Source organism: Mustela nivalis (genome assembly GCF_964662115.1).
Source record: "Mustela nivalis genome assembly, chromosome: 5".
Classification (NCBI taxonomy): Eukaryota; Metazoa; Chordata; class Mammalia; order Carnivora; family Mustelidae; genus Mustela; species Mustela nivalis.
Genome location: NC_139024.1, coordinates 30,212,451 through 30,239,934, shown reverse-complemented (window position 1 = coordinate 30,239,934; position 27,484 = coordinate 30,212,451). Strand labels below are relative to the sequence as shown.

At 33.5% G+C, this 27,484-nt stretch overlaps 1 protein-coding gene across 1 annotated transcript in view; it reads right to left on the bottom strand.

Annotated features, from left to right (window-relative positions):
• Positions 1–27,484, bottom strand: part of ASCC3 (activating signal cointegrator 1 complex subunit 3) — a 338,051-nt gene that overhangs the window by 186,455 nt on the left and 124,112 nt on the right. Inside the window, exons 11-13 of the mRNA XM_082731866.1 lie at positions 18,979–19,143; positions 8,056–8,232; positions 5,401–5,472 (exon numbers count right to left, since the gene is read on the bottom strand). Coding sequence (XP_082587992.1) covers positions 5,401–5,472; positions 8,056–8,232; positions 18,979–19,143 — 414 coding nt within the window. The remainder of the gene's footprint in view (positions 1–5,400; positions 5,473–8,055; positions 8,233–18,978; positions 19,144–27,484) is intronic.

Below are 27,484 nucleotides of genomic sequence, written 5' to 3'. Positions count from 1 at the left end.
AAAGCTATATGTGCAATTCGATAAAAAGTGAGTAGTGGGATGTATATAAAAATTACAATACTAGGGGCGCCTGGGTGGCTCAGTGGGTTAAGCCACTGCCTTCAGCTCAGGTCATGATCTCAGGGTCCTGGGATCGAGTCCCGCATTGGGCTCTCTGCTCAGCAGGGAGCCTGCTTCCCTCTCTCTCTCTCTCTCTCTCTCTCTCTGCCTGCCTCTCCATCTACTGTCAAATAAATAAATAAAATCTTAAAAAAAAATTACAATACTAATGTTAAAATGATAAAATAACAGTGGAACTATAAAAATTTTCCTTAGTGTTGTTATTTTATTTTTATAATTAAAAATAGTAAAAGAAATGCATGGGTATTTCTACAGAACTTAAGGAAGCGCTACAATTATGTTTATTATAGAATATAAACATCATCACTAATCACTCAATAATAGAAATTATGAGACCTGCAGCCCAAGTTTGGCTTCATAAGGAGCCTGATCAGCCTGAGAAGGGCCGTAATTGTCCTGCTCTAATTCTTGTTTGGAAAAAGTCACAGATCTGGACACAAATCCTGATGCCTAAGTGTTTCCATGGGCTCTCAAATTGCACCCAGTGCATTTTAGCCAGACAGGGGAAGAGAGGTCAGAGGTCATGTTCGTCAAAGGCTGGCAATTGTGGATGCCATGACATGCACACAAACGTTCGGGAGGTCATGCTTGTAACCAACTTCTGCCTCAGCTTTGCTCACTCTCTATTCCAAGGTTCCTCATCCTGTGGAGCAGCACGAAACCTTCTCTGGGGTATCCCATCTGAGTCTGTCCCTTCTAAACAGAAATCAGTGTTGTGAACCCAGTCCTCCATCCCAACTTGTCCTTTCAGAATTTATAGCTGCAAGTGCCTGCCCTCTGGCAGTTTTCTTTCTGAAAAGTAATGTACCAAACAACTTCACACTAAGAATGAAAGGAATGGCGGTAAGATCTCATCTATACTGACCAAACCACCCCCAGCCAGCACTTTATGTATGAATCATGATTCCTACAGGGAGACGTTAGTCTCTGTAACAGTGAAAGAAATATGCTAGAAGAGGAAGAGGAAATCATCTTCCTAGGATCCTTTAAGTTACAACATTTAGTTGGATTTTTACTTACTTACAATGGAAGATACAACTATTATTCTCTCCAACATTTAGGAATAGGGTGCATTTAGGAATAGGGTGCATTTTATTTTTTAAAGAAATATTACATATTATAATGTAAGGTTTTGTAATGTAATGGAAAAAATGGTGGGAGCAATATAACAAATATACTTAAAGAACAATTATAAACAGCATGATAAAGGCAAATACTGTTACAAAGATGAGGGACCTGTAGTTCCTAAGGCTCCAAAGTAGTTACAGTACTGGCAATAATGACATTATTAAGCCATTTACTTTTATTAGCATTTATAAATATGTACATTTATATGTATGTTTATACATGGATATATGCATTTATCAGTCTCACCCAGAAAAAAATTTATAAAAACACCTTTTTTAATTCTAAAAAAGGTGATTTATTTCTATCAGAAGCAATCTTGTATTCCAAAGTAATGAAACAAATATCTACTTATCTGGTTATTAAGTGCTAGCTACAACTGGAAGAAAAATGACTGTCTTAATTTTTTTTAATTTCTAGATGCAACACTAACATTCCCACCACTGGTGTTTTAAATATTTTTATAACATTTTCAAGGTTATTCAATTACAAAAGGAGTAGTTAAGTGTTTTCCTGACTAGAGTCAAATATAACTTATCTATCTATATGTTCCATACATAGCAAAGTACTTACAAATTTAATTTCCATTATCTTAAAAGAGATAAAAAAATTTTAAAGGTTAGCATTTACAATGAAATTTATCATAAATTAGAAAAAAATTCTCCAGCGACAGAAGAAATCCCATCACAATCAAAAGTTACAGAAAAAAGAAGAACGTTTGCTCACAGTTCATACTTAAATGGAGACCCAGAATAGCCAACACAATGTTGAAGAACAAAGTTGGAGGGACAGTACTACCTGACTTCACTATATAGATACAGGAATCAAAACACTCTAGTATAGGCTAAAGAATAGCCAAACAAATGGAAAAGAGTAAGGAAGCCCGAAATAAGCCATAAATACCACCAGATAATCTTTGAGAAATGAGTAAAGGTGATAAAATGGAGCAAAGATAGTTTTCTCAACAAATGGTGCTGGAACAACTGGAAGTTCACATGCAGAAATAAATAAATCTAGATGTCTATAATCTAGACATTATACTCTTCCCAGAATTTAACTCAAAACCAATCATAGGTCTAAATATAAATATGAAACTATAAAACTCTTAGAAGATAACTTAGGTGAAAATCTGGGTGACTTTAGGTATGGTAATGACTTTTTTGGATATACCACCAAAGGCATGATCCATGAGATAACTGATGAGCTGGGTTCCACTAAACTTAAAAACCACTCTGTAAAAGACACTGATGAAAAAATGAGAAGCTAAGTCACAGAATGGGAGAAAATACTTACAAAAGACACATCTGATAAATGACTTTTATCTAATGTATACAAAGAACTCTGAAAACTGAACAATAAGAAAATGAACAACCTGATTTTAAAATGGCCAAAGACCTAAGCAGATACTTCAGCAAAGAATATAGACAGATGGAAAATAAGAATATGAAAATGTTAAACATTACTTGTCATTAGGGAAATGCAAATTACAAGAACAAGATACTAATACACACCTCTCAGATGGCCAAAATACTGACATCACCAAATGCTAGTGAGGCTATGGAGCAACAGGAATTCTTATTCATTGATGGTGGGGATGCCAAATGCTATACAAGTTTGGAAGATAGTATGGCAGTTTCTTATAAAACTCAACATACTCTCACCATATGATCCATCAACCACATTCCTTGTTATTTATCCAAAGAAGCCATAAACCTAAGTCCACACAAAACCTGTACACAGACATTTACAGCAGCTTTATTCATAAGTGCCAAAACTTGGCAGCAATCAAGGTATCATTCAGTATGTAAATAAATAATAGTATATCCAGACAGTGGAGTATTATTCAGTACTAAAAAGAGTAAGTTATGAAGTCATGAAAAGACACGGAAAAATCTCATGTAGGTATTGTGAAAAAAGTCAATCTAAAAAGGCTACAACCTGTATGACATTCTAGAAAAGGCAAAACTACAGAAAGATTAAAAAGACTTAAAAGGTCAATGGTTTCCAGTGGGAAATGGGAAGGAATGAAGAATAGGCTGAACACAGAGGGTTTTTAGGACAATGAAATTATTCTGTACGACACTATAATGGTGGAAGCATGTCATTATACATTTGTCCAAACCTATAGAATGAACATCAAGAGTGAATCCTAAGGTAAACTACGGACACCATAGGTGATACTGACATGTCAATATAGGTTTACTGATTGAAATAAATGTACCACTCTTGTGCAGAATGTTGACAGTTGGGGGAAGCTGTGCATATGTGGGGGCAGGCATTGTATGAGAACGCTCTCTACTTTCCATTCAATTTTGCTGTGAACCCAAAACTGCTCTAAAAAAGAGTAACTATTTTTTTTTTAATTTAATGGAGAAAACATTTAAATATTTATTTAATATTTTTAATATAGTATATACAAAGATGTTATGGATTCCACAGCTACATTCCTTAGCTAATAATACAGCTTAAATTTTCTGTAGTACAAATTTGTCCTGTTCTTTTACAAAGAAGGCACAAATACTGGTGGCTATACAGGATATTTCATTCTTTTAGGATTTTCACTGAAATGCTGTCAAAAGTTTCCCTAGATAACATTTTAGGATCATCAGACATTCACTACAAATAAATCTTGTGAGGCAATCTAGAACAAAGGTTGGAAAACAAGCCACATGCAGTTGCTGCTTGTTTTTGTAAATAAAGTTTTATTGAAACACAGCTGTGTCCAATTGTTCATATACTCTCCCTAGCTGCTTTCATGCTACAAGAGCACAACTGAGTAGTTACAACAAAAAACATAAAGCCCGCAAAGCCTAAATTACTTACTCTGTGGCCCTTTACAAAAAGTGTCCTGGCTCCTGACTAAGAATCAGTAGTTGGAGTTTGGAAATATTTTTGATTAAAGAGAGAATATTGGCCTTTACCATTTCATTATTTGTATATAATAAATAATGCAATTCATAAAGCAGTTTCCTAAGGAGAATAAAAAAAATACACTGATATAAAATAAAGGCACAGAAAGTGATAATGACACGATGGTTAGTGGAGACTCCATACTCACATGGACTGAATTTACAACTGGACTAGTAAAATGATGGAAACATGTTACTTTATTTTGTAAATATACAGCTCCTCATTTTCTTCATCTGTCAGATGATAACAAAAGTACCTGCCTCATTGGCTGGTACAGAATTCAGTGAAAATAAATATAACTCTAGCAGTTTCAGACATTTACTAATCATTAGGAAGGTAAGTCAGTAATATTGTATAATTTAATTATGATGTCTTTTCCCTAAAAGTTATTCTTAAACCTAAGGACATCTTCTTGAGATTAGTTAGAAACCTGACTTTAAAACTATTTCTTAAAGGGGCACAATGCATCAGAGATTCTCAGTGGGCAGTGTTCCATGCCTTCAAGTTTAATTCATCTTTGATTTGTTTATATACTGGGGCTTGAAACAAGATTTAGTCTGGAAAAAAAGGATTTCACTGCTCTTTAAACAAATTTAAAAACCAAAGGACCAGAAAGCATTTAATTTTATGTGCCATAAAAGGTTAATAACAGAAAAAAATTCTATAATAAAATAAAATGATCCAAAGACCCATATACAATTGGGCAATGACTAAGTTTTATGTAAGCAAATATTATCATTCCACTTTTTCTCTAACAATCTTGATTGGAGCATTCTGAACAATGGAGTATAAAAGTAAAAGTGCTTAGCTTCCAAGCACAATAAGACAATATAAAAACGTTATATATATTTCAGTTGATACTACTTCATGAAAATAGTAAGAATAATACAACATTTCAAATTTTTACATTATGTAAAAATATAAATTAAACTTTTTGAGGCATGAAAGAAGATTGGTGCTTTTAAAAAAGATTAAAAAAAAAAACCAAGAAGTGTAAAGGATGAAATTCTTTTCTGTCTTATCTACTGAATAAATTGGCAAACAAGATAGCATGACCTATCAATATTAGGATGATATCTATTAATATTCTATGACTTACATGGCTAACCACTGAATCAAAAAATTATTAAGAACTAAAAACTCAGTCATTATCTCAGAATTCAAGAAAAATTTTAAGAGCATAAAAATTAATAATTTTAAGCATTTAGTAGTCTCTAAAAACAGGATAAAAGAAGGTAACTGTACCTGGTGTCCAGCCTTTACTTGCTTCAAAACACTTTCATAGCATACTTCGTCCATATTATTCAATTGCTGTACCTTAAGTTTTTTAAAAACACAAATAATATAAAATGAAGCAGTTATAAACTTTCTAACTACCAAAAAAACTACAGATTTTAAGGCATTTTTTCCCTTTCAGATTAACTAGAATGCAGAAGCAACAAACGCAACATAAACATGTAGCACATAACAACCTAATAAGAAATAAACACAATATAGTACAAAGAAAATACCTCATATAATACTTGCAGAGTACTAACTTTCTAAGTATGTCAAGTTTTTTAAAGACAATTTTAAGGATAATATACTACTTGTAGGTATTTTAGAATAATTTTAAAATTCTTTTCCCTGCTTTCCCCAGGAAAGCCCACTCTTCAGGCTGTTTTTCTTCTATTTCATTCTGTAAACTATAGAGCTTTCCTCTGGAATTCTCAAAATCGCCAGAACACTACTAGTAGAATGCCATGGTAGATAAAGCTGAAATCGAAGGAACATACTGTTTCTGTAATATACATGGAGAGGGGTAGATATTTTTCTACAGAAACATTTCTCAGATTAAATGAAAATTTAGTATCAATTTATGAGTTAAGAAAGGGTCTCATTTTCCCTAATGATGAGGAAAACTTCTAACCAAAAAGGTAAGATAGTTAATCCAAAGGAGCAGGCATGTAATCCAGCCCATATCTCCCTATTTAACATTTGTTAAGAGTGTAGAGGGGATAAAAATGTCATACACATCTGAAATGACTATGATTTAGATTATTTGCTTTAATAAAGCAAACGTTTTATCATTCTGTTCCTCTTATGATTTGTGGTGACTAAGTAAAATGAGAGAATCAGAAAATAATTTACTCCCCATTAATGATTCAAAAACAACTTCTGTTCACAATAATTTTTTCAGTGAAGTCTGAGTGCCAGCCAAAGCCATTATTTCAGATTAGAGGTGTCAGGCACACAATCTTCCTATGTTCTTCCATGATAACTGAATCATATCATGTGTTTCTGAATGAAACTCTCAAAAACATACAAAGACTACCTTTTATACAAGATGACAAATTAATATCTGGTTAGTAAATATATTAAACAACACCATGGGGAAATGCTTAATGGTTACCAATTGTATATTTCACTGAGTGTAAAAATAATACCATTTAGTATGACAAAAAGATCTGTATCTATAATTAGTACATATAATTAATTTACTATATTTACAGTATTTAAGATATGTAAAAGTATCTTTCTAATATGGTCAAACTCCTAAACTTTCAAAATAATTATGATAGTTTAATCACCAGATGCCATTCTTTTTATGATTACAATTTTGACATATTATGGTGCAAATACTTTGAATTTCATTAGCTTTAACTAATTTACCACTTTGTAGGATAGAATTTAAAAAACATTTAAAATGGTTGAAAAGCATCTGAAAAATTTTTCTTCTCTGTATAGTATGATACAGCATGATCTATGATAAGCACCTGTTATCACTTAAATTAAAAAGCTGAAAGAACAATCTAAAGCTATAAAAAACCAGCTCTACACCTGACCTAATGGTACATTAAAATGTACTAAATAATCAAATATATATTAAGGGAAAAAAAAGCGATACTGAAAAGCACTTGAAACAATTCATGATAAAACATGTACAGTAGAAGTATTATCATATCATGAGCTATCCTTTTGTCCATAGCTCTGAAACGGCTCCCTACAGCTATATAGATACCCTTACTTTGATGCAATGTAGATGGAGCATAGACACTGTTGTAGTGACAGTCACATCTGGTATTTCCTAGCTGAGTATTTTATTTGTAATAGTGTATGGTAAAATGACCCTACTTTACTAATAAAATTCTCTTTAGACAAGTAATGCAATACATTAAAGACTAAGGCTGACATAATAACACATGATTCCATCTTATTTTCTTTTATGAAGAGGTCATAAGGCGTATGAATCTTCTCTTAAATCTATTTCTTCTACAGAAAAAAAAAAAGTGGCATTAAACAGAATATTAAATGCATAAATTTTGAGCTAGGTAAAATATCCTTTCACAATATTATAAAAGTCTAAAATAAGCACCCTAATAGTGTAAATGGTACACAGTAATACTATAAACAAACTTTTAAAAGCACTATAAAGAATTTAACATATGCTACATATATATAGTTAATATGGTAATTCAAAATCTTTACAAGTGAAATAGAACACCTCCATTAATAGTTGCTACTAGGAATTATTTTTCAATTGCATAAAAGTACTGTTTATTTTATATGGATATCATATCAAAATGTATATTACTGGTTTAATGAGAGTCTTTTATTATTTTATACCAGCCTTTAATCATATCAAAATAACTTTTTGAAACATATAACTTTATATATAACTTGTATTCTCAGCTAAGAATACAAAATCTACATTGATGATAGCAATGCAAACTACAAGCAACTTTTAGAAAGAGTTTTTCTACTACATCTAGTTAAGGAAGCATGCTTAACTTTGTCTAAAACATTCAATTTGCAATCCTACAGATTAGGTCTTTTGGAGAAATCCCGAATACATTAAACATTAAACAATACATCAACAAAAACAGTTTTAGAAAAGTAAATTATCAAAAAAATATTTACCTTATTTGCACTTTTAACTCCCAGAAATGTCTGTCCAAGAGGAACTGGTCGAAAACGGCCATCAAAGTAGAAAAGTCCAATACAGGGATTAACATGTAAAAATGTAGCAACATCCAAGTAGTTGGGTAAGGTTGCAGAGAGCCCAAGAATCCTTATCATACTCTGTGTGGATTCCACCTACATGGGTTATATTATTTAATATCTGATGTAAATTCAACCCATTTGGATTTTTACAGAGTTTGAAATAAGTTTTAATAAATATAGAGTATGAAACATTTACAACAGAACAGGACTCTCCCCCCGCCAACCAACACATAGTCTAAACATAGTTTAAACACAACACATAGTCTAAAAGGCAGATAAAATGAAAGAAAACTCGCCTAAATCTGGCATCAGAAATAATCTAATTAAAAATGTGAGTTTAGTAGATTTTCTCAACTGGAAAATCCTATTAGTTAAATGGCTTTTTGTTTTTGTTTTGTTTTGTTTTCTAAAAATATAACAAGGTAAGTGACATACGTGGATTAGATTTTAGTCTAAATTTTACCAATTTATAATTTCATGTGCTAAAAACTAAACGCATAAAAGTCCAAAATAAGTAAGGTAAAATATTTCTAATGTTTTACAAATTTAAATTTAAAATGCATGACAACTGCAAGACAGAAACTTTGGAAACTACGTGTTACAATACATTCAATGAAAAATTATTTCGGGGGCGCCTTGGTGGCTCATTCGTTAAGTGTCTACCTTCGGCTCAGGTCATGATCCCAGGGTCCTGGGATTGAGCCCCACATTGGGCTCTCTGCTCGGTGGGAATCCTGCTTCTCCCTTTCCCACTCCCCTGCTTGTGTTCCCTCTTTTGTTGTGTCTCTCTCTGTCAGATGAATAAATAAAATCTTCAAAAAAATATTTCCAGGGACAATTAAAAATTTATTTTTTAATTAATTAACTATTATTTATTTTAGAGGTGGGGAGGGGCAGAGGCAAAGGGAGAGAGAGAATCTTAAGCAGGCTCCATGCCTACCATGGAGCACGATACAAGGCTCCAACTCACAACTGGAGATCATGACCCGAGCAGAAATCAAAAGTCAGACGCCTAACTGACTCAGGCACTCACGTATTTCTCCATGGGCCTTTAAAAAAAATTCTTGAAGACTCATTTATAAAATCAGCATTTTCCTTCCCTAATTATAGATTGCTTACTTAGTCCATAATTCTTCACCTTTTATATAGTATTCCTTTTGTTATATCATAGCAACATATAGTTGAGCATATCAGTGAAACAGATGAAATTCTGAGAAAAAAATACTACTAATTATTCTATCATCACACAGGAGAAGTTTTCAAATTGGCTTAACAAATTATCATTAAGCATCTTATATTAAAATAATTTTATATTCATAACAGAAAGTTTGATTGCAGGGAATAACAGCCAAAACTGGAAAAAATTACAAACTACTCAAAAAATGTATTGAGCCACATTTTGTGTTCATTGGTGTAGGGTAATACTCTCATTTTGTTTCTGAGCACTGCTGGTAACACTGATTTAATTTGTTCACCAACTATCTGCTAAGCTCTTAATGGCAGGCACGGTGCCAACAGAGCAGGAGCTTAGAGTCTATGCGTAATAATGACAACAAACATTATAATGTGTCCGATTAATAGCAGCACTTTCTGAAAACTGTGAGAATAAGGGAGAGAGATCACTGATTAAACCCAGGTAAATCAGGGAAGGCATGCTGAGCGCAGGTAATGGTTCTAATCCCAGAAAACGGACCGGGAGGGAGGCCAGAAAGGATGGTGAGTTTAAGGTGCTGCACTCACAAAGAACTGGTGGTATGAACTGGAGGACGGAGGTGACAGAACATCTGGTTAGAAATGAGGGGAGGGGGAACAGGGTGATGGGTACTGAGGAGAGCACGTGCTGTGTTGAGCACTGGGTGTTATACTTAATTAACTACTGAATCACTGAACACTGCATCAGGACTAATTATGTACTATATGGTGGCTAACTGAACATTAAAAAAAAAAAAAAGAAAGAAATGCAGAAATGACCGTGAAAGAGGAGTCTGTCCATTGAGCTGCTCATAAGCACTCAGCAATGTCCAGTTCTCTCTCTCAATTATGTTTTCGGGTCTAATTCATGACGGTTTATAGTATTGTCCTCCTGTTGAGTTTCTAAACATTCTGTAAAAGGTCTTTATCAATTCTAATTTTGTTGACTCAGTGGTTTTCTACTTGTGATTAGACTTGTGAGGTTTCTTTATTTAACTCAGGTTTTTAAAAAACTATTTCAGTTTTTTTTAATTGTTATTTCATAATTAAATTAATCTTTTCAGCTTTATTATTTTCCCATTTGTTTTTGTTAGAATATTCTATTTAAAACTGTCTAACATTTAACATTCAATAATTAACTTATTTATGGTCCCTCCATTCCTGTTTCATTTAAGAGTATAATTCTTACTCTGCATTATAATTCTAGGTATATAAGAGTGCTGTCCCTCTCTCCTTCTCTCCTTTACTTCCATGATCACTTACTGACCTCTAAATGGCAGGAGATTAATCTTTCAGTTGGTTAAGTTTTCAGTCTTCATTTTAACAGGTATAAAAGTGTAGAATGTATGCGTGCATGCATGTATTATATGTATGTATGTGTGCATATACATCTATATAGATGTATATATGTCATTTTATCATATAAAAGTTATTTCTAAATTTCTATTTTATTTTATAAAGCCTCTGATGTGTTCAATTTCTGCTTTGAGAAAATGTTGCACAGAGACCTGAGATTTACCTATTCATAGGATATGCAATTCTACATGTTTGATCACCTTACCACATTAATTACATTATTCAAGTTCTCGATGTTAGCAATATAGGATGTTAGCATTTGCCAAAAGAAAGAATCATTTTAATCACATGAAAACTTCCCATTTTGAATTAGGATACAAAATGTTCCTAAGGGGAATAATTTATACCATTACCATGATACAGTAAAGGACCATTCATCCCTAAGCCCTAAGGGTTCTGGAGAAATACTGGGTAGCATTCTGCAGCCCATGTCCTTATAATAATCTTTCTGTCTGTGATTTTTGTATCTCTTCTGCTTTCATATTTTGTATACTTCCCTTTTATTAAAAGATTTTATTTTTTGAATTTTTAAAAAAGTTATTAAAAAATTTTAAAAATTATTATTATTTTTTAAAGATTTTATTTATTTATTTGAAAGACGGAGGTCAGAGTAGGCAGAGAGGCAGGCAGGGGTGGGGGGAGGCAGGCCCCCTGCTGAGCTGAGAGCCTGATGTGGGGCTCAATCCCAGGACCCTGGGATCATAACCTGAGCCAAAGGCAGAGGCTTAACCCACTGAGCCACCCCGGCGCTCCGTATACCTCCCTTCTAAATAGAAGTCTAATTTGGAAAACTGGTTTCTTACCTGAGGTTTGAAAACCTCTGATGTGATTTGAAAAAGTACACATGATTTAGAATGAATTTGTCACGTTAATCAACCAATGAGAGAATGCATATAAAAAGATTTAACCTTATCATTATTTTTTAAAATCTAGAAATATATGTCATTCTCTCTTGTTATCGTAAGTAAAATAAAGGGGTTTATGGAAGGACATTTGGGTAAATATTTTAATTATTTCTTCAGTTTCCTATGTTTCTTCTTTGGTCAAAAACTGCTTGCATCATGCTGGTATCCTCAGTTTTCTGCACCTAAGTGAGCAATTCCCAAGGCCAGATTTCTCCCTGCATGCTGTAATACAATGTACATACAGGCTGGGAAAAATCCAAATGCCTGGGTATACTCCCCAACACAAATGTTTCTTATAAGTATAAGAGAAATTGTGGCCCTGTAACTTCCAAACTCTTTCTGTAAGTTTAGAGATGAGTTTAGAGGTTATATCTGGGCCTATCTGAAGAGTAAACAAAACATCACCTATGAGATATGTACAGCTCCTTAGAAGATTCTTAGCACTTCTGTGAGAGAATCAGAACTGCAACTTGTAAACCAACTTTCCTTTCAAATTAAAGGTATTTGTCTGGATATAAAAACAATCTCCCTGGCGAAAGTCCTAAACGGAGTTTATCAAGTACTGAATCAACATAAACATTTGTCTGGCAGAGTTACAGACTGGTTAAAGAAATAGTTCCATTTGTTCCTTAAACTTACAAATCAGAGGATTTGTAAAAATTATTTAAAAATGTATAAATTACCTAAATATACAGAAGAAAATGAAAAAATAAGAGAATAAAAAATAAGAAAAAGGATAAATAAGAAAATTTTCAAAATATGGTTTTGAATATACTTCAGAAAGTTTTACCTCTAGGTGATATTAACCAGAAAACAACTCAATAAGCCTTGGAAATCATATTTTGTTAAATTACTGTTCAATCACTGTTCATTCATTTTTAGTGAGGATCTTATAAACCTGCTTTCACAATAAAAGGGGACAAAGTATGTTCCAATTTGATGTTCATTATTACTAGAAAGGATTCAATAATAAAATATATAACAACAGATAGTCAGAAAAGGGAGTAAACAAACAAACAAATACTCCTTAAAGAGAAGCAAGCACAGCATTTTAAATAAGGTCAGAGAAGATTTTGCCATTTCATTAGTCAGTCAACAGATTTCAATTGTATAACTACATGCATTTTGGAGTGAGGGCAAGGATGGACCAGGAAATAACAATAAACATAACAGTGTGCAGTAAACATAACAGGGCATTTACAATCAAAGAGCTGACATTTTAGTGAGAGACAACCATAAACTCATAAACAAATTAGGCATTATCAGGTATCGCTAAGTGCCATGAGTGAAACAAAACAGGGTAATGGCATAAAAAGTAGCATGGGAGGGGTCCCACTTTAGGTGGGATAAGGAAGAAAATCATCGCTAAAGAAATATGAGGGATCGGGGTGCCTGGGTGTCTCAGTGGGTAAAAGCCTCTGCCTTCGGCTCAGGTTATGATCCCAGGGTCCTGGGACGGAGCCCCACATCAGGCTCTCAGCTCAGCAGGGGGCCTGCTTCCTCCTCCCTCTCTCTCTGCCTGCCTCTCTGCCTGCTTGTGATCTCTGTCTGTCAAATAAATAAAATCTTAAAAAAGTAAAAAGAAATATGAGGGATGATCAGGGGATAAAAAACCTTCAAACAGAAGAAAAAGTAAGTGCAAAGGAGGACTGTACCAAGCTGAACAGAAAGCAGATGATGAGAGGAGAGAGTGACCAGAACTGAGTTTAGAGGTCGGGAATCCTCTTGTGTCTGACTCTGTGGGTCGTAATTCACTAATAGACACATAAGAGCACTTTCTACCCACCATACTGAAAAATACACATGGGAATTTACATTAAATAGCTATAGGAATCTTGAAACAATTAAATATATTATTAAGTCACAAAAAACTCAGTAAGTTCCAAAACCGAAAAAAAAAAAAAATAGGCCACATTCTCTGATTACAGTGTAACATACTCAGAAAGATAAAAACAAGGAATGGCCCCAAATTTCTACTCACTTTGTGATTAAAATATATCATTATGATCCTATGAGGTTACTATCAGTAACTTCATAGCAGGTTTCTGAGAAGGTTGTTGATAAGTTAGCTCAGTCTAAAAGACTCAGTGGATATAAGCAAAGTACTTCAATGTGAGTTAGATGAATACTTTCAGAATTAGCCATTATCAACACTGGCTTAGGACCTAAATTTTGGGTAATGTGGATACAATGAATAAGACAGAGATCTATACATACAGAGACTGCAAAAACATAAGGAGAAAGGATTAAAACATGATAGAGGTAGATGGAAATTAGAGTATAAATACATATACAACATCTGACCATGGATTTGCATTCACTAAAAAATCTTATGAACAGCAGCAAAATCCCAAAAAACCCAATTAAAAACAAGAGAACCCTCTATGGGGGAAACAATGAATATACCTATTACTTAAGAAACTTCCTTTACATGTTGTGATGAGAGTCTTTTATACTGATTAGAATGAGGATTTTAATCACACACAATAGTTCTAGGTAGTACTGGTGGTGATCTGAAAGGAAAGAAAAGTAATTTTTGCTTTAAAATAATTATTTAGAGGGGCACCTGGATGGTTCAGTGGGTTAAAGTCTCTGCCTTTGGCTCAGGTCATGATCCCAGGGTCCTGGGATCGAGCCCTGTATTAGGCTCTCTGCTTGGCAGGGAGCCTGCTTCCCCCTCTCTATCTCTGCCTGCCTCTCTGCCTGCTTGTGATTTCTGTCAAATAAGTAAATAACATCTGTAAAAAAATAAAATAAAATAGTTACTTACAACATAAAAGTTACTGAACATATTTTTAGAGTATTTCCATGTCAAATACATGATACTCTGCAAACACCAGATATTTTTCTGTGAAAAATCCAATTTAAAACTACTCTATTTTTTATCTAAAGGTATAATCCTATTATTCTCAATATATATAATAGCCTATATGTGAATTACTTTCTTTTAAATGAGATTAACTTGGAACTTTATGTTAAACCAAATCTCAAAGTTCTATAAAGTATACACATCCACCTAAAAAGTATTAATTGTTGAAAATTACAAAAAATCTTTTTCAAGATTTTATTTATTTACTTGACAGAGAGATGGAGAGAGAGTACAAGTAGGCAGAGCTGCAGGCAGGGGGAGAGGGAGAAGCAGGATCCGTTGAGCAGGGAGCCCGATGCGGGGCTTGATCCCAGGACCCTGAGACCATGACCTGAGCTGAAGGCAGAGGCTTAACCCACTGAGCCACCCAGGCACCCCGAAAACTATAAAAATTTTAATATTTTACAGCTTCTTCTGTATCATTAGCCCAAAACTATGCAGTAAGTTTTTAATGATATTTGCCCCTAGATAAAATTGAAGTTAATACAGTTAGGAAGACAACTAGTATTAGTTCAGCATTATTATATACAACAGATTTGGCCTTTATTACAATTTTCTCTTCCAAATTCCTGTCAAGTGTGTTGTGAATTTGGTCCCTAATACCAACTCACAGAACCTGAACCGGAAACTGAACACAACCAAGACTGTATTAGAATAGCTTCTAACGGTACTTCAGTTACAAATGTTGATGTGCCATATAAAACACTGCCATCTACTGGGAGCATCTGGTAATTAAAAGGAACAAATAAAAACAGGAACTTTGCTTTTTAAAAAAACCACAGTTATGAGCTTTGTCATAGCATATTAAGAAATAAGAAGAATCAAATACCTCCTTCTATCAAGGGTATTAAAATCTAGTAAAGGATAAAAGTTAAGACAATTAATTATAGCAAGTTGTGAAATTATAAGGACAATAGTGGTAAGGGCTAAAACTGTGTAAAGGAGCAGAGAGGGAATCCAGAAAAGGTGTAATTCATTTTGAATTTTGTACTAGGAAACACTTAAAATAAGAAGTGATATTTGGCAGATTCAAAAGGATATCAGGTTTTTAACAGATGAATGTGTGGAGTGATGAAGATATGTAATTCTGTATTTATAACCTTTAATCTCATAACTGATAACACATTCTGCTCCAGTGAGATGAATTTAATCTCTGGAAAAGAGTCAACTGTTTTGGAAAGGAAATAGAGAAGAAGGAATGCATAGTTTTGTGTGGCTGGAACCTATTACAGCTAAGGAATATGCAGAAGTTAAAAGTTAGACAACTAGATCACAATAGTCTTTAATGTCCAGATAAGGAATTTTAACGTTTTTCTTCAGATGACAAAGAGCAATCTGTCAAGTTTATGAGCATAACAGTGCTAAACCACAGAAGCAGAGAGTTTCATTATGTGATGAGAGATATCACTGTGTATGATAAATATATTATCATATATATTATATATTTAGATGTTATATATATTATATACTATATTCCTGTGTCATATATCAAGATATACATTTCTATAATTGTATTCATATGTAATAAACAAACCTGTAATACATTTTATATATTTAGTTTATATACATTTAACTTTATATGGTTTATAACATAGATTATATATGGAAAATTATACCTTTATAAAGTTAACAAAATATTTATAAATTTATATTGCACATATATATATGTATTAGATATATATGAGAAATACATAATGACATGTGTCTGTGTACGTATATACAGAAGTATTAGCAGCAGGTCTGCAATCTATTTGCTCCCTTAACTAGAGGTACTCGGGAAAGATGTCCTAGTCAAATCCCCTTGTAAACTTGCTATTGCAGACCTCCTGGTAAATGTACTAAGGATATTCATTTGGTCTCTAATGTTCTCTAGTTACAGGAAAGTGCTTATCTTCATCATGCTTTTAGTTGATGGATGTGGTCTCTATAGGCGGCTTAACGTAAATAATCCTAGAATGTATGGATTCCTATGGCATGGCTCCCTGAAAAACATCACTAAGCTATATAAGTATCATGCTATAAAATAAAATATTTAATGATTAAAATAGCTCTCTTTTCTGCAGATGATGCCCTGCATGCTTCTTTTTGAGACCTCCTATGTAAAATCTAGGCCAGAGCCAATCCAAAATGGCAAGAAAGGACCTGGAAAGCAGTGAAAGCAGGTCCAGGCTTCTCCATGCTTCACCTGTGTCTCACATCTATCTGTATCCTTGAAATTCTTACATTGGATATTAGCTAAAATCTCCGATTTTTGTCATTTTGAGTATTTCAGCCTTTTGCATTTTATGCATGTGTGTTTATGTGTATATGTATACATGTTTTTTAAATTAATATGGTAAAATACAAACATGTCCCAAACAACCGTTGAATTCCATCTCTGTTAGCAAAGCACCTTTATAATTTGTAGCACATTCTTCTGTGACTATGCATCCTACTCTACCTAAACCTAAAATCTAAAGATAAGCAAGAACTCTGTTAACTATACCCATAGCACCTAGAACTATGTGGCTGGCATACGTTCACTAGTTTAATGAATGAGAAAATAAATATATCGTATATGTTTTCCTTTACATAAATGGGATTGTGCTATATATAGAGGACAGCTTCCTATTTCAATGAGAATATAATCTATCTTTCAAATCCAGTTCATACAGCTCTACCTCATTCTTTTTAAAGGCTGTAATGCAGCATTTTATGGTATGAATATAATTTATTAAACCACTTCATCTTTTGTTGGACATCTCGGTTGCTTCTAGCATATTTTGCATTAGCAAGAAAGCTACAGTGAACACTGGTGTTATTATATCTATATGTTTGTGCTATTATTTCCATACATTAGCTCCCTAGAAGTAAAAACACAGGGTTGATTTTATTGTTTTTAAAGATTTTATTTATTTATTTGACAGAGAGATAGAAGAGCACAAGTAGGCAGAGCAGCAGGCAGAGGGAGAGGGAGAAGCAGGCTCCCTGCTGAGCAAAGAGTCCGATGCGGGGCTTGATCCCAGGACCCTGACCTGACCCCAGGATCATGACCTGAGCTGAAGGCAGACATTTAACCAATTGAGCCACCCAGGTGCCCCCACAGAGTTGATTTTAGCGGGTGCTTTCAAATTACATTCTTTTTCACTTCTGTCAATCTGGTAAAACTCTCATGTCCCTTTAAGCATCTTTTCTATAATGCTCAGTATGTTTATTTTTACTGTGAAATGAATTTTCCAAATTTTTAAAGTTTGTATTTCTTATTAATTTCTAATAACTATTAAATATAAAAGAAATTTATTGTATTGCTACAAATAATTTGCTATTTTGTCTTATTTTTTAACTTTTTGGAGGAGTCTTAACTGGCCACATATTCCCTTTACAACCTTTGGAGTTTTCAATTTTGCTGAGAGGTTCTCTACCTCAAGGTTATGAAAAAATCCTCTCTTATGTCTTCTTTAATGTACTAACAAAGTTTTGTTTGATATAGCTAAATTATCATTTTTTAAAAAATGTTTTGTTTATTTATTTGAGAGAGAAAGAGACAGAGAAAGTGCTCGGGAGCTGAGGGAGGGACAGAGGCAGAGGGAGAAGCTTGCTCCCCACTGAGCAGGGAGGGAGCCTAATGCTGGACTCCGTCCCAGAACCCTGGTACATGACCGGAGCCAAAGGCAGACGCTCAACTGAGCCAACCAGGCATCCCTGATATAGCTAAATTATTAACCATCTAGAATTTTATGGTGGATTTACCAGATGAAAACAAAATATTTTAAGGCATTTTAAAATGCAATATTAACTTTTTAAAATTTTGCACTCCAGTTTTTATATTAAATTCCCAAATCTAGACCTGGATCAGAGCTGTTTAGCATATGAAGTATAAAAGAAATGATTCAACTAGTTTTCATTTATTTTCTATACAGGTAAAATCTAACAACAAACGCCATTTTTAATACTCATGGGCATTCTGAGACACTTTATCTTTTTACTTAATGAAAATACGGGCGGGCAGAAAATAACCATGATACACTGGTAAATTTACCAGTCTTTGTTTGGACTATTAATGAATAGCTACAAAGCTCCAAAACTAGAGACTGTGCACACGTCTTTTTAAAAAAAATAATGGATTAAGATTATGCATATGAGGTGATTTATATGATCTAGTATACCAGAAAACTTATAAATCATGTTCAGATTTTTTCAGAGGGTAGAAGGCAGGGAGAAAAATGAAGGAAATCACTAATATTTGCCTATGTTCTGTTATATCTTTAACACTTCATAGACAATATTATACTTGGCTTTGCAAAAATGGTTTAGAAGTTTTCTTGTATTTACTTTGGTTAATTTTTAGAGACTTCAATAAAATAAGACTTGTAAGGAAGGAAGAAAGAGTACTTTCAATACGAAAATAAAATACCTAAAGTTTTCTCCATACTAAAATTGTCTTTATTCCCATGAATAATACATATTAATATTCTTGAACGCTATATTTAAGCATAAAAACATCCCTCCAAAACAAGCTTAAAAATAACTTCCACTTACCTGCCGTAAAGTACGTGCCACTATGCTTTCTAAGACTGGTCCTCTATCTTCATGCAGCAAATGAACTTCATCAAGAATAAGGAGCTTTACAATTTGGGAAAGAGCTACATCTCCGACACTCTTTCTTGTCACTACATCCCATTTTTCTGGGGTGGTCACCAGCATCTGTAAGATAAGATAAAATAAAAAAGAGAAAAAGTCACATAGTTTATATAAATTACAAATGTGTCATTCAAAAAAAATTATGACGGCAACCTTTATACAGATCAAATAAAAAGTGTTTAAAATATCCCAGAATGATATGTAATTCACTGTAGACACTGTCATTTCAAGAGTAATATTTCATTTCATTTAGCTTCACATAAGTTGTGACATTAAGCAGTTATTTAAAACTCAATGATAATAGTCTGTCAAAAAATTATAGTAAAGTGTACAAAATACAAAGCTTTTTTGAAAAGTGTCTTATGATGTAAAAAAACAAATGATTCTGGGTGCCTGGTTGGCTCAGGTCATAATCCCAGCGTCCTGGGATTGAACCTGCTTTGGGCTCTCTGCTCGGCGGGGAGTCAGTTTGTCCCTCTCCCTCCCTGTCTCCAGTAAATAAAATCTTAAAAAAAAATAAACAAAACAAAAACAAACAATTCTATCTTTTAAACTGCATACAATGATAATGGCCTTTACCTGAAAAGGGACAATGAAGTGAACCAAATGTTAAAAGGCAATAAGAAGGAAACCAAGAATCCACTCCAGGAATGATCACCTGTTTATACCTACCCAAATGTGAAGGAAACTTTACTACGGACACACAGTTTTCAAAAAATTGCCCTTTAATATCAACTAGTATATGCACTATTTTGTACCAAAAATAATACAAACAATACAGCCTAACTGGCACACAACTAACTGCAACCCAAAGACAGTCACTGGAGATTCCAGGGCGTGTAGAGCAGGAGGTTAAGCCCGAGGCATTTATGTGAGCCTCACAGTAGCAGACCATTTAACATGAAACTATAATGAAAATTCTCTTTGCTTTTCACACATTAAACTGTCTCCTCTAAAATCATCCTGTTGCAGAGAAAAAGATGACAAGTTTAATAATACCTTCTACTATAGTAATACTACATTAGGAAATGAGCCAATATGTGGACAATTCAAAGAATACTAGATAAATCAAAACTACAGTTTCTCATCAGGATTAGAGACCGATGATTATCACAGTTGAACTGTGCTTTGAAGGGGTTCACTGAGATGAGGGTCAGAGTGTTCTCTCAACACTTTTGTTATTTCACATCTGGTTAAGTCGCCTATGGGGACAATAATTACCTTGATTTTTGTTTTATTTTTAATTTTTAGAATGGTACAAATTATATATAAACTCCTTAACAAATCCAAAACATGACGTGCCAATATGACCTATTGCATTATTAGAGATACCACTGCTTTCATTATGAAATGAGCTGTATCAATGACAAAATTTCAAAGCTGTACTTGAAGAGAAATTAACAAACTAGTGAATCGTATCTAAGATACGAAATACTATAAATCCAAAGTTACTTAGTTCAAAGTTGCTAAAGCTGAATGGCAATGTTGAGATCACAACAAATTTTACGGAAAGGATATGCTGCTGGAATTAAGTATAAACAGTGTATAATAAATTTTGAGATCTAAAATGGGTAAAAACATTCACTGTGAATTAAAATCTCTTGGAACAAATTCAAATTGAACTTCTACTTTGAATAACAACTTTAGAATAATCCAAAATATAGGGATTACTTATTAACAACCCTTTTCATTCAAAATCCTGGAAGACAAGCCTATCTGTTTTCAAAACAACAATTCTCATACGCTGTATATTTAATATAAAAATTTAAATAAGTAAGCTTATTAAGTGATGAATGTTAGGAATGACACAGGGTACACTTTTAAATAATAAAGCTTGGCTTCCTACCTCACCATGAACTTAGAATATGATGCTTATACTGTCTTATAATTAACTTTCAGCGATGACAATGTGGCAGCAAATTGTAAATCAAATTTTTCAGATATCAGAAAGCTATACTGATGAAACCTTAAAAATCCATTTTAGCATTTTATTATACTTTACTTTCAGTACAGTGAGAAGAGGCTTCATTTATATTACTATTTTATCACTTCAATTCCCTGAACTTAAAATGTCTAGAACATGAAGTGTCACATTTGCTTAATGAATTGGAACTCATGCAAGACATTTCCATCTGCTCTTATATTGGGGCATGGGTTAACCGTCAACATTTTTACTGTCAACTTAAATTTCTCTCAATACATGTACTTATTCCCTCAGAAACACAAAAATCATTACTTGAAACTGTTCCAGTTTTATCTTGTCCACTGGGAAAATAGCACAGTCGCGATGTTATATACAACCATTGTGTCAAAAATTTGGTGTCTTTAGTTTTAAAATGCTTATCCATTTGATAGAAATACCAAAATGACCCGAGACCTGGCAGAACCAATTCATCTGGTAGTTCACTTAAACATTAATATTAATATTATAGCATTGCAAATCACAATTAGCATGCTATACATCAAATCCTGAGAACATATTCATCTTACAGTTTATATCCCTTGACCAATATTTCCTCATTTCCTGAAATTCCAGCCCTTGGCAACCACCTCTCTACTCTTTAAGTTCATCTTTTTTATATTCCACATTTAAGTTAGAACACACAGTATTGGTCATTCTCTGTCTTATTTCACCTAGCATAATGTCCTCAAGGTCCATCCATGTCAAAAAGTTTGAGTTTCCTTCCTTTCTATGGCTGATCAATATTCCATTGTACATATACACTACATTTTCCTTATCCATTCATCCACTGGGGGACACTTGGGTTGTTCCCCTGTCTTGACTACTGTTGATAATGCTGCAAAGAACATGAGGGAATGTGAAGACATTAAATTTTGTCAAAAATTTTTTCTGCATTTAATAAGATTATGGTATGATTTTTCTCTTTCATTCTATTAATATGATGTATTAGTCTGTTTATATTTTCTCTTTCTCCATGAGTCAGTAGATTGTATGTTTCTAGGAATTTATCCATTTTTTCTAGGTTGTCCAATTTGCTGATATATGATTGTTCATAGTAGTCTCTTATGATCCTCTCTATTTCTATGGTATCCAAATTGGAAAGGAAGTAGTGAAACTGTCACTATATCAGTATCAGAAGACATGATACTATATATAGAAAACCTTAAGGACTCCACCAAAAAAAAATAACAAACCCTGTTAAAACTAATAAATTAATTCAGTAAAGTTACAGGATACCAAATGAATAGATAGGAATCTATTTTATTTCTATAAATTACTAATAAACTATAATAGAAATGAAGAAAATAATCCCATTTACAATTACATCAAAATGAATAAAATACCTGGGAATAAATTTAACCAAGGAGCTGAAAAATCTACATACTGAAAACTATAAGACACTGATGAAAGAAATTGATGGAGACCCTAATAATTAGTAAGATATTCTGTGTTCATGGATTGGGAGAATTAATATTGTTAAAAAATCTACAGATTCGGGGAACCTGTGTGGCTCAGTGGGTTAAGCCTCTGCCTTCGGCCCAGGTCATGATCTCAGGATCCTGGGATCGAGGCCTCCATTGGGCTCCCTGCTTGGCAGGGAGCCTGCTTTCCCCTCTCTCTCTGCCTGCCTCTTTGCCTACTTATGATCTCGCTCTCTCTGTCAAATAAATAAATAAAATCTTTTTTAAAAAATCTACAGAGTCAATGTAATACATATCAAAATCCTAACAGCATTTTTCACAGAACTAGAACAAAAAATTCTAAAATATGTATGAAACCATAAAAGACCCGAAATAGACAAAGCAATCTTGAGAAAGAAGTACTAAGTGGGAGGCATCATAGTCCCTGATTTCAAATTATTTACGGTAGCCAAGATATGGAAGCAACCTAAGTGTTCATCAATGGATGAATGGAGAAAGATGTACACACACAATGGAATAACAGTCAAAAAATACAGAAGGAAACTTAACTATTTGCAATAATAGGTATAGACCCTGAGGATATTATGCTAAGTGAAATAAATTAGAGAACGACAAGTACTCTAATCATTTCACTTATATGTGGAATCTAAAAAACAAAACAAATGAACAAACAAGACCAAACACAACTTACCGATACAGAGAACAGATTAGTGGTTATCATAAGGGAAGAGGTTGTGGTGGGATAAAATGGGTGAAGGTGGTGCAGTATATGGTGATGAACGATAAACAAACTCACTGTGGTGATCACTTCGTTGTGTATACAAAGAATAAATTATTATGTTGCACACCTGAAAGTAATATGTTATAAACCAATTTTATAGCAATAAAAATAATATATTAAATAAATATAAGAAATTTTAAAAATAAAAGCATATTTTCTTGCCTTTATAAAATTCAGAGGTGATTTTGAAATTTTATACTTAGACTATAAAAAATGGGGGGAAATGTTTAAACTATTACATAAATGAATTTTTTAAAAAACAGAATGCTAAAGTACCAAAATATAGTCATTAAAATCCCATAGATTAATAACATAATACTATTATTTCATCAATTCGCAGGAGCCATTATTATAAGCTACACCATCACTGTAAGTGTCAGTAAGAAGGTTAAAAAACAAACAAACAAACACTATCAAGGAAATTTTTCTTTTCTTCATGATAAGTGTATTCTTTAATCCCCATCACCTATTTCAACCACTCTTCAACCCAGATCCCCTCTAGTAATCATCAATTTGTTCTCTGTAGTTAACAGTCTGTTTCTTGGTTCGTTTCTCTGTCCTTTTTTTTATTCTTTGCTTTTTGTTTTTTAAATTCCACAGATGAGGGCGCCTGGGTGGCTCAGTGGTTGAACCGCTGCCTTCGGCTCAGGTCATGATCTCAGGGTCCTGGGATCGAGTCCCGCATTGGGCTCTCTGCTCAGCAGGGAGCCTGCTTCCTCCTCTCTCTCTGCCTGCCTCTCTGCCTACTTGTGATTTCTCTCTGTCAAATAAATAAATAAAATCTTTAAAAAAAAAATCCCACAGATGAATGAGAGCATATGGTATTTGTATTTCTCTGACTTAGTTCACTTAACATTATACTGTCTAGCTCTATTCATGTTGCTGCAAATGGCAAGATTTCATTCTTTTTTAAGACTGAATATATTCCATTATGCTTACCACCTCCTTTTTATCTGTTAATTTACTGATGGACACTTGGTTTGCTTCCATAGTTTGGCTTTGTAAATGATGCCACACTAAACATAAGGGTGCATGTATTGCTTTGAAGTAGTGTTTTGGTATTTTGGGGATAAATAGCCGATAGCCTGATTAAGGGATAATAGGTTATTTTTATTTTTAATTTTTTGAGGAATGTTTTGGGAAACCTCCATACTGTTTCCCATAGTGGCTGCACCAATTTTCAATCCCACCAACAGTTCACAAGGATTACTTTGTCAACATCCTCTTCAATACTTGCTTCTTGATTTTAGCTATTCTGACAGGTGTGAGTTGATATCTCATTGTGGTTGTGATTTACACATCCCTGATGACGAGTGATGCTGAGCATCCTTTCATGTGTCTGATGGCCATCTATATGTCTTCTTTGAAGAAATATCTGCCCATGTGTTCTGCCCATTTCTAAATTGGATTATTTGTTTTCTGGATATTGAGTTGTATTTTTTAAATATATTTTGGATACTAACCCCTTATCAGTTATGTCATTTGCAAATATCATCTCCCATTAGGTGGGCTATCTTTTAGTTTTGTTGTTTCCTTTACCATGCAGAAATATTTATTTTGATATAATCCCAATAGTTCATTTATTTTTACTTTTATTTCCCTTCCTTAGGAGACATATCCAGAAAAATTTTGCTATGGCCAATGTCAGAAATTATTGTCTGTGCTCTCTTCAAGCCATTTTACAGTTTCAGGTCTCATATTTAGGTCTTTAATCCATTTGTATTTTTGTGTATGGTGAAAGAGAGTGCTCCAGTTTCATTCTTTTGAATGTAGCTGTCAGTTTTCCCAACACCATGTGTTGAAAAGACTTTTTCCCAATGTATATTCTTGCCTCCTTTGTTGAACATTAATTGATCATATAATTGTGGGCTTCCTTCTGGGTTTTCTATTCTGCTCCATTGATCTATGTGTGTTCTTATGCCAGTACCACACTATTTTAATTACTACTGCTTTGTAAGATTACTTGAAATCTGGAATAGGAATACCTCCAGTTTTGTTTTTTTTTCAAGACTACTTTGGCTATTCAGGGTCTTTTGTGGTTCCATACAAATTTTAGATTGTTCATTCTAGTTCTGTGAAAAATACTGGAATTTTGATAGGGATTGCACTGAATGTGTACATTGCTTTGGGCAGTAGAGACATTTTAACAATATTTGTTCTTCCAACCCATGACCATGGAGTGTCTTTTCTATTTTTGCATCATCTAGAATGCCCATGATCAGTGTCTCATAGTTTTCGGAGTGCAGGTTTTTCACCTCCTGGATTAAGTTTATTCCCAAGTATTTTATTGTTTTTGATGTAATTATAAATAGGATTATTTTTAAATTTTACTTTCTACTGCTTCATTTTTAGCATGTAGAAATGCAAAAGATTTCTGTACATTCATTTTGCATCCTGCAACTTTATTGAATTTACTTATCAGTTCCAGTAAGTTTTTGGTGGTCTTCTCTCTATACAGTATCATGTCAACTACAAATAGTGATAGTTTTACTCCTTCCTTATCAATCTGGATGCCTTCATTCCTTATGTTGTCTAACTGCTGTGGCTAAGACCTCTAGTACTATTTTAAATATAAGGGCTGAGACTGGACATCCTTCTCTTGTTCTGGACCCTAGGGGGAACACTCTCAGTTTTTCACCACTGAATATGATTGGCTGTGAGTTTTCCATATAAGGCCTTTACTATGTTGAGGTATGTTCCCTTTAGACCTATTTTGCAGAGGATTTTTATCATAAATGGATATTGCACATTGTCAAATAGTTTTGCTGCATCTATTGAAATGATCATATGGTTTTTATCCTACTCCCTATGGATGTGACATATTCCATTGATTGTTTTGAGAATACTGAACCACCTTTCATGCCAGGTATATGTCCCAATTGATCATGTGTTTGATTTTTTAAAATATGTTGTTAGATTCAGTTTGCTAATATTTTGTTGAGGGTTTTTGTATCTGTATTAAGAAATACTGGCCTAGAGGTGTTTTTTTGTTTGTTTGTTTTGTTTTTTTGGTGGTGCCTTCATCTGGTTTTGGGATCAGGGTGATACTGGCCTCAGAGAATAAATTTAGAAGTTTTTCTTCCACTTCGTTGTTTTGAATAGCTTGAGAAGAATATGTATTTAACTCTTTAAATGTTTATAGAATTTGCTTGTGAAGCTGTCTGGTCCTAGACTTTGATTTGTTAGAGGAGTTTTTTGATTACTGATTCAATTTCCTTATTGGTAATTAGTCTGTTCAAATGTTCTTTCTTCCTGCTTTAGTTTTTGTAAATTATATGCTCCTAGGAATTTATTCATTTCTTCTAAGTTGTCCAATTTATTAGAATATAGGTTTTCATATTATACTGTTACAATTGTTTGTATTTCTGTGGTGCTGGTTGTTATTACTTCTCTTTGTTTAGATATTTTATTTGGATTTCTCTCTCTCTCTCTCTCTTTTTTTTTCCCAATGAGTCTGGCTAGAGGTTTATCAAATTTGCTGATCTTTTCAAAGAACCAGCTCCTGTTTCATTGACCTGTTCTGTTTTTCCAGTTTCTACATCATTTATTTCTGCTCTAATCTTTATTCTTTCTTTCCTTTTGCTGGGTTTGGGTTTTTCTTTTTCTAGCTCTGTTATGTGTAATGTTAGGTTAGGTTGTTTATTTGAGATTTTTCTTTCTTCTTGAGGTAGGCCTGTAGTGCTATGAACTTCACTCTTAGAACCACTTTTGCTGAGTTTCAAAGATTTTAGACCACTATTCTCTTTTGTTTCCACGTGAATTTTTTTTTCTTCTTTGATTTCTTGGTTGACCTATTCATTATTTAATAGCATATTATTTAACTTTCACATATTTGTTCTCTTTCCTGATTTTTTCTTATGGTTGATTTCTATTTACATACTGTTGTGGTCTGAAAATATGCATAGTATGAATTTGGCTTTTCTGAATTTGGTGAGACTTGTTTTGTGGCTTAATATGTGATTTATTTTGGAGAATGTTCCATGTGCACTTGAAAAGAATGGATATAACGCTGTTTTAGGATGGAATGTTCTGAATATGTATGTTAAGTTCATCCGGTCTAGTGCACCTTTCAAAGCCACTGTTTCCTTGTTCATTTTCTGCTTGGATGATCTGTCCAATGATACAAGTGGGATGTTAAAATCCTCTACCATTATGTATTACTATTGATTACTTCATTCTTGTTATTAATTGTTTTATGTATTTGGGTGCACAAATATTTACAATTGTTATATCCTCTTG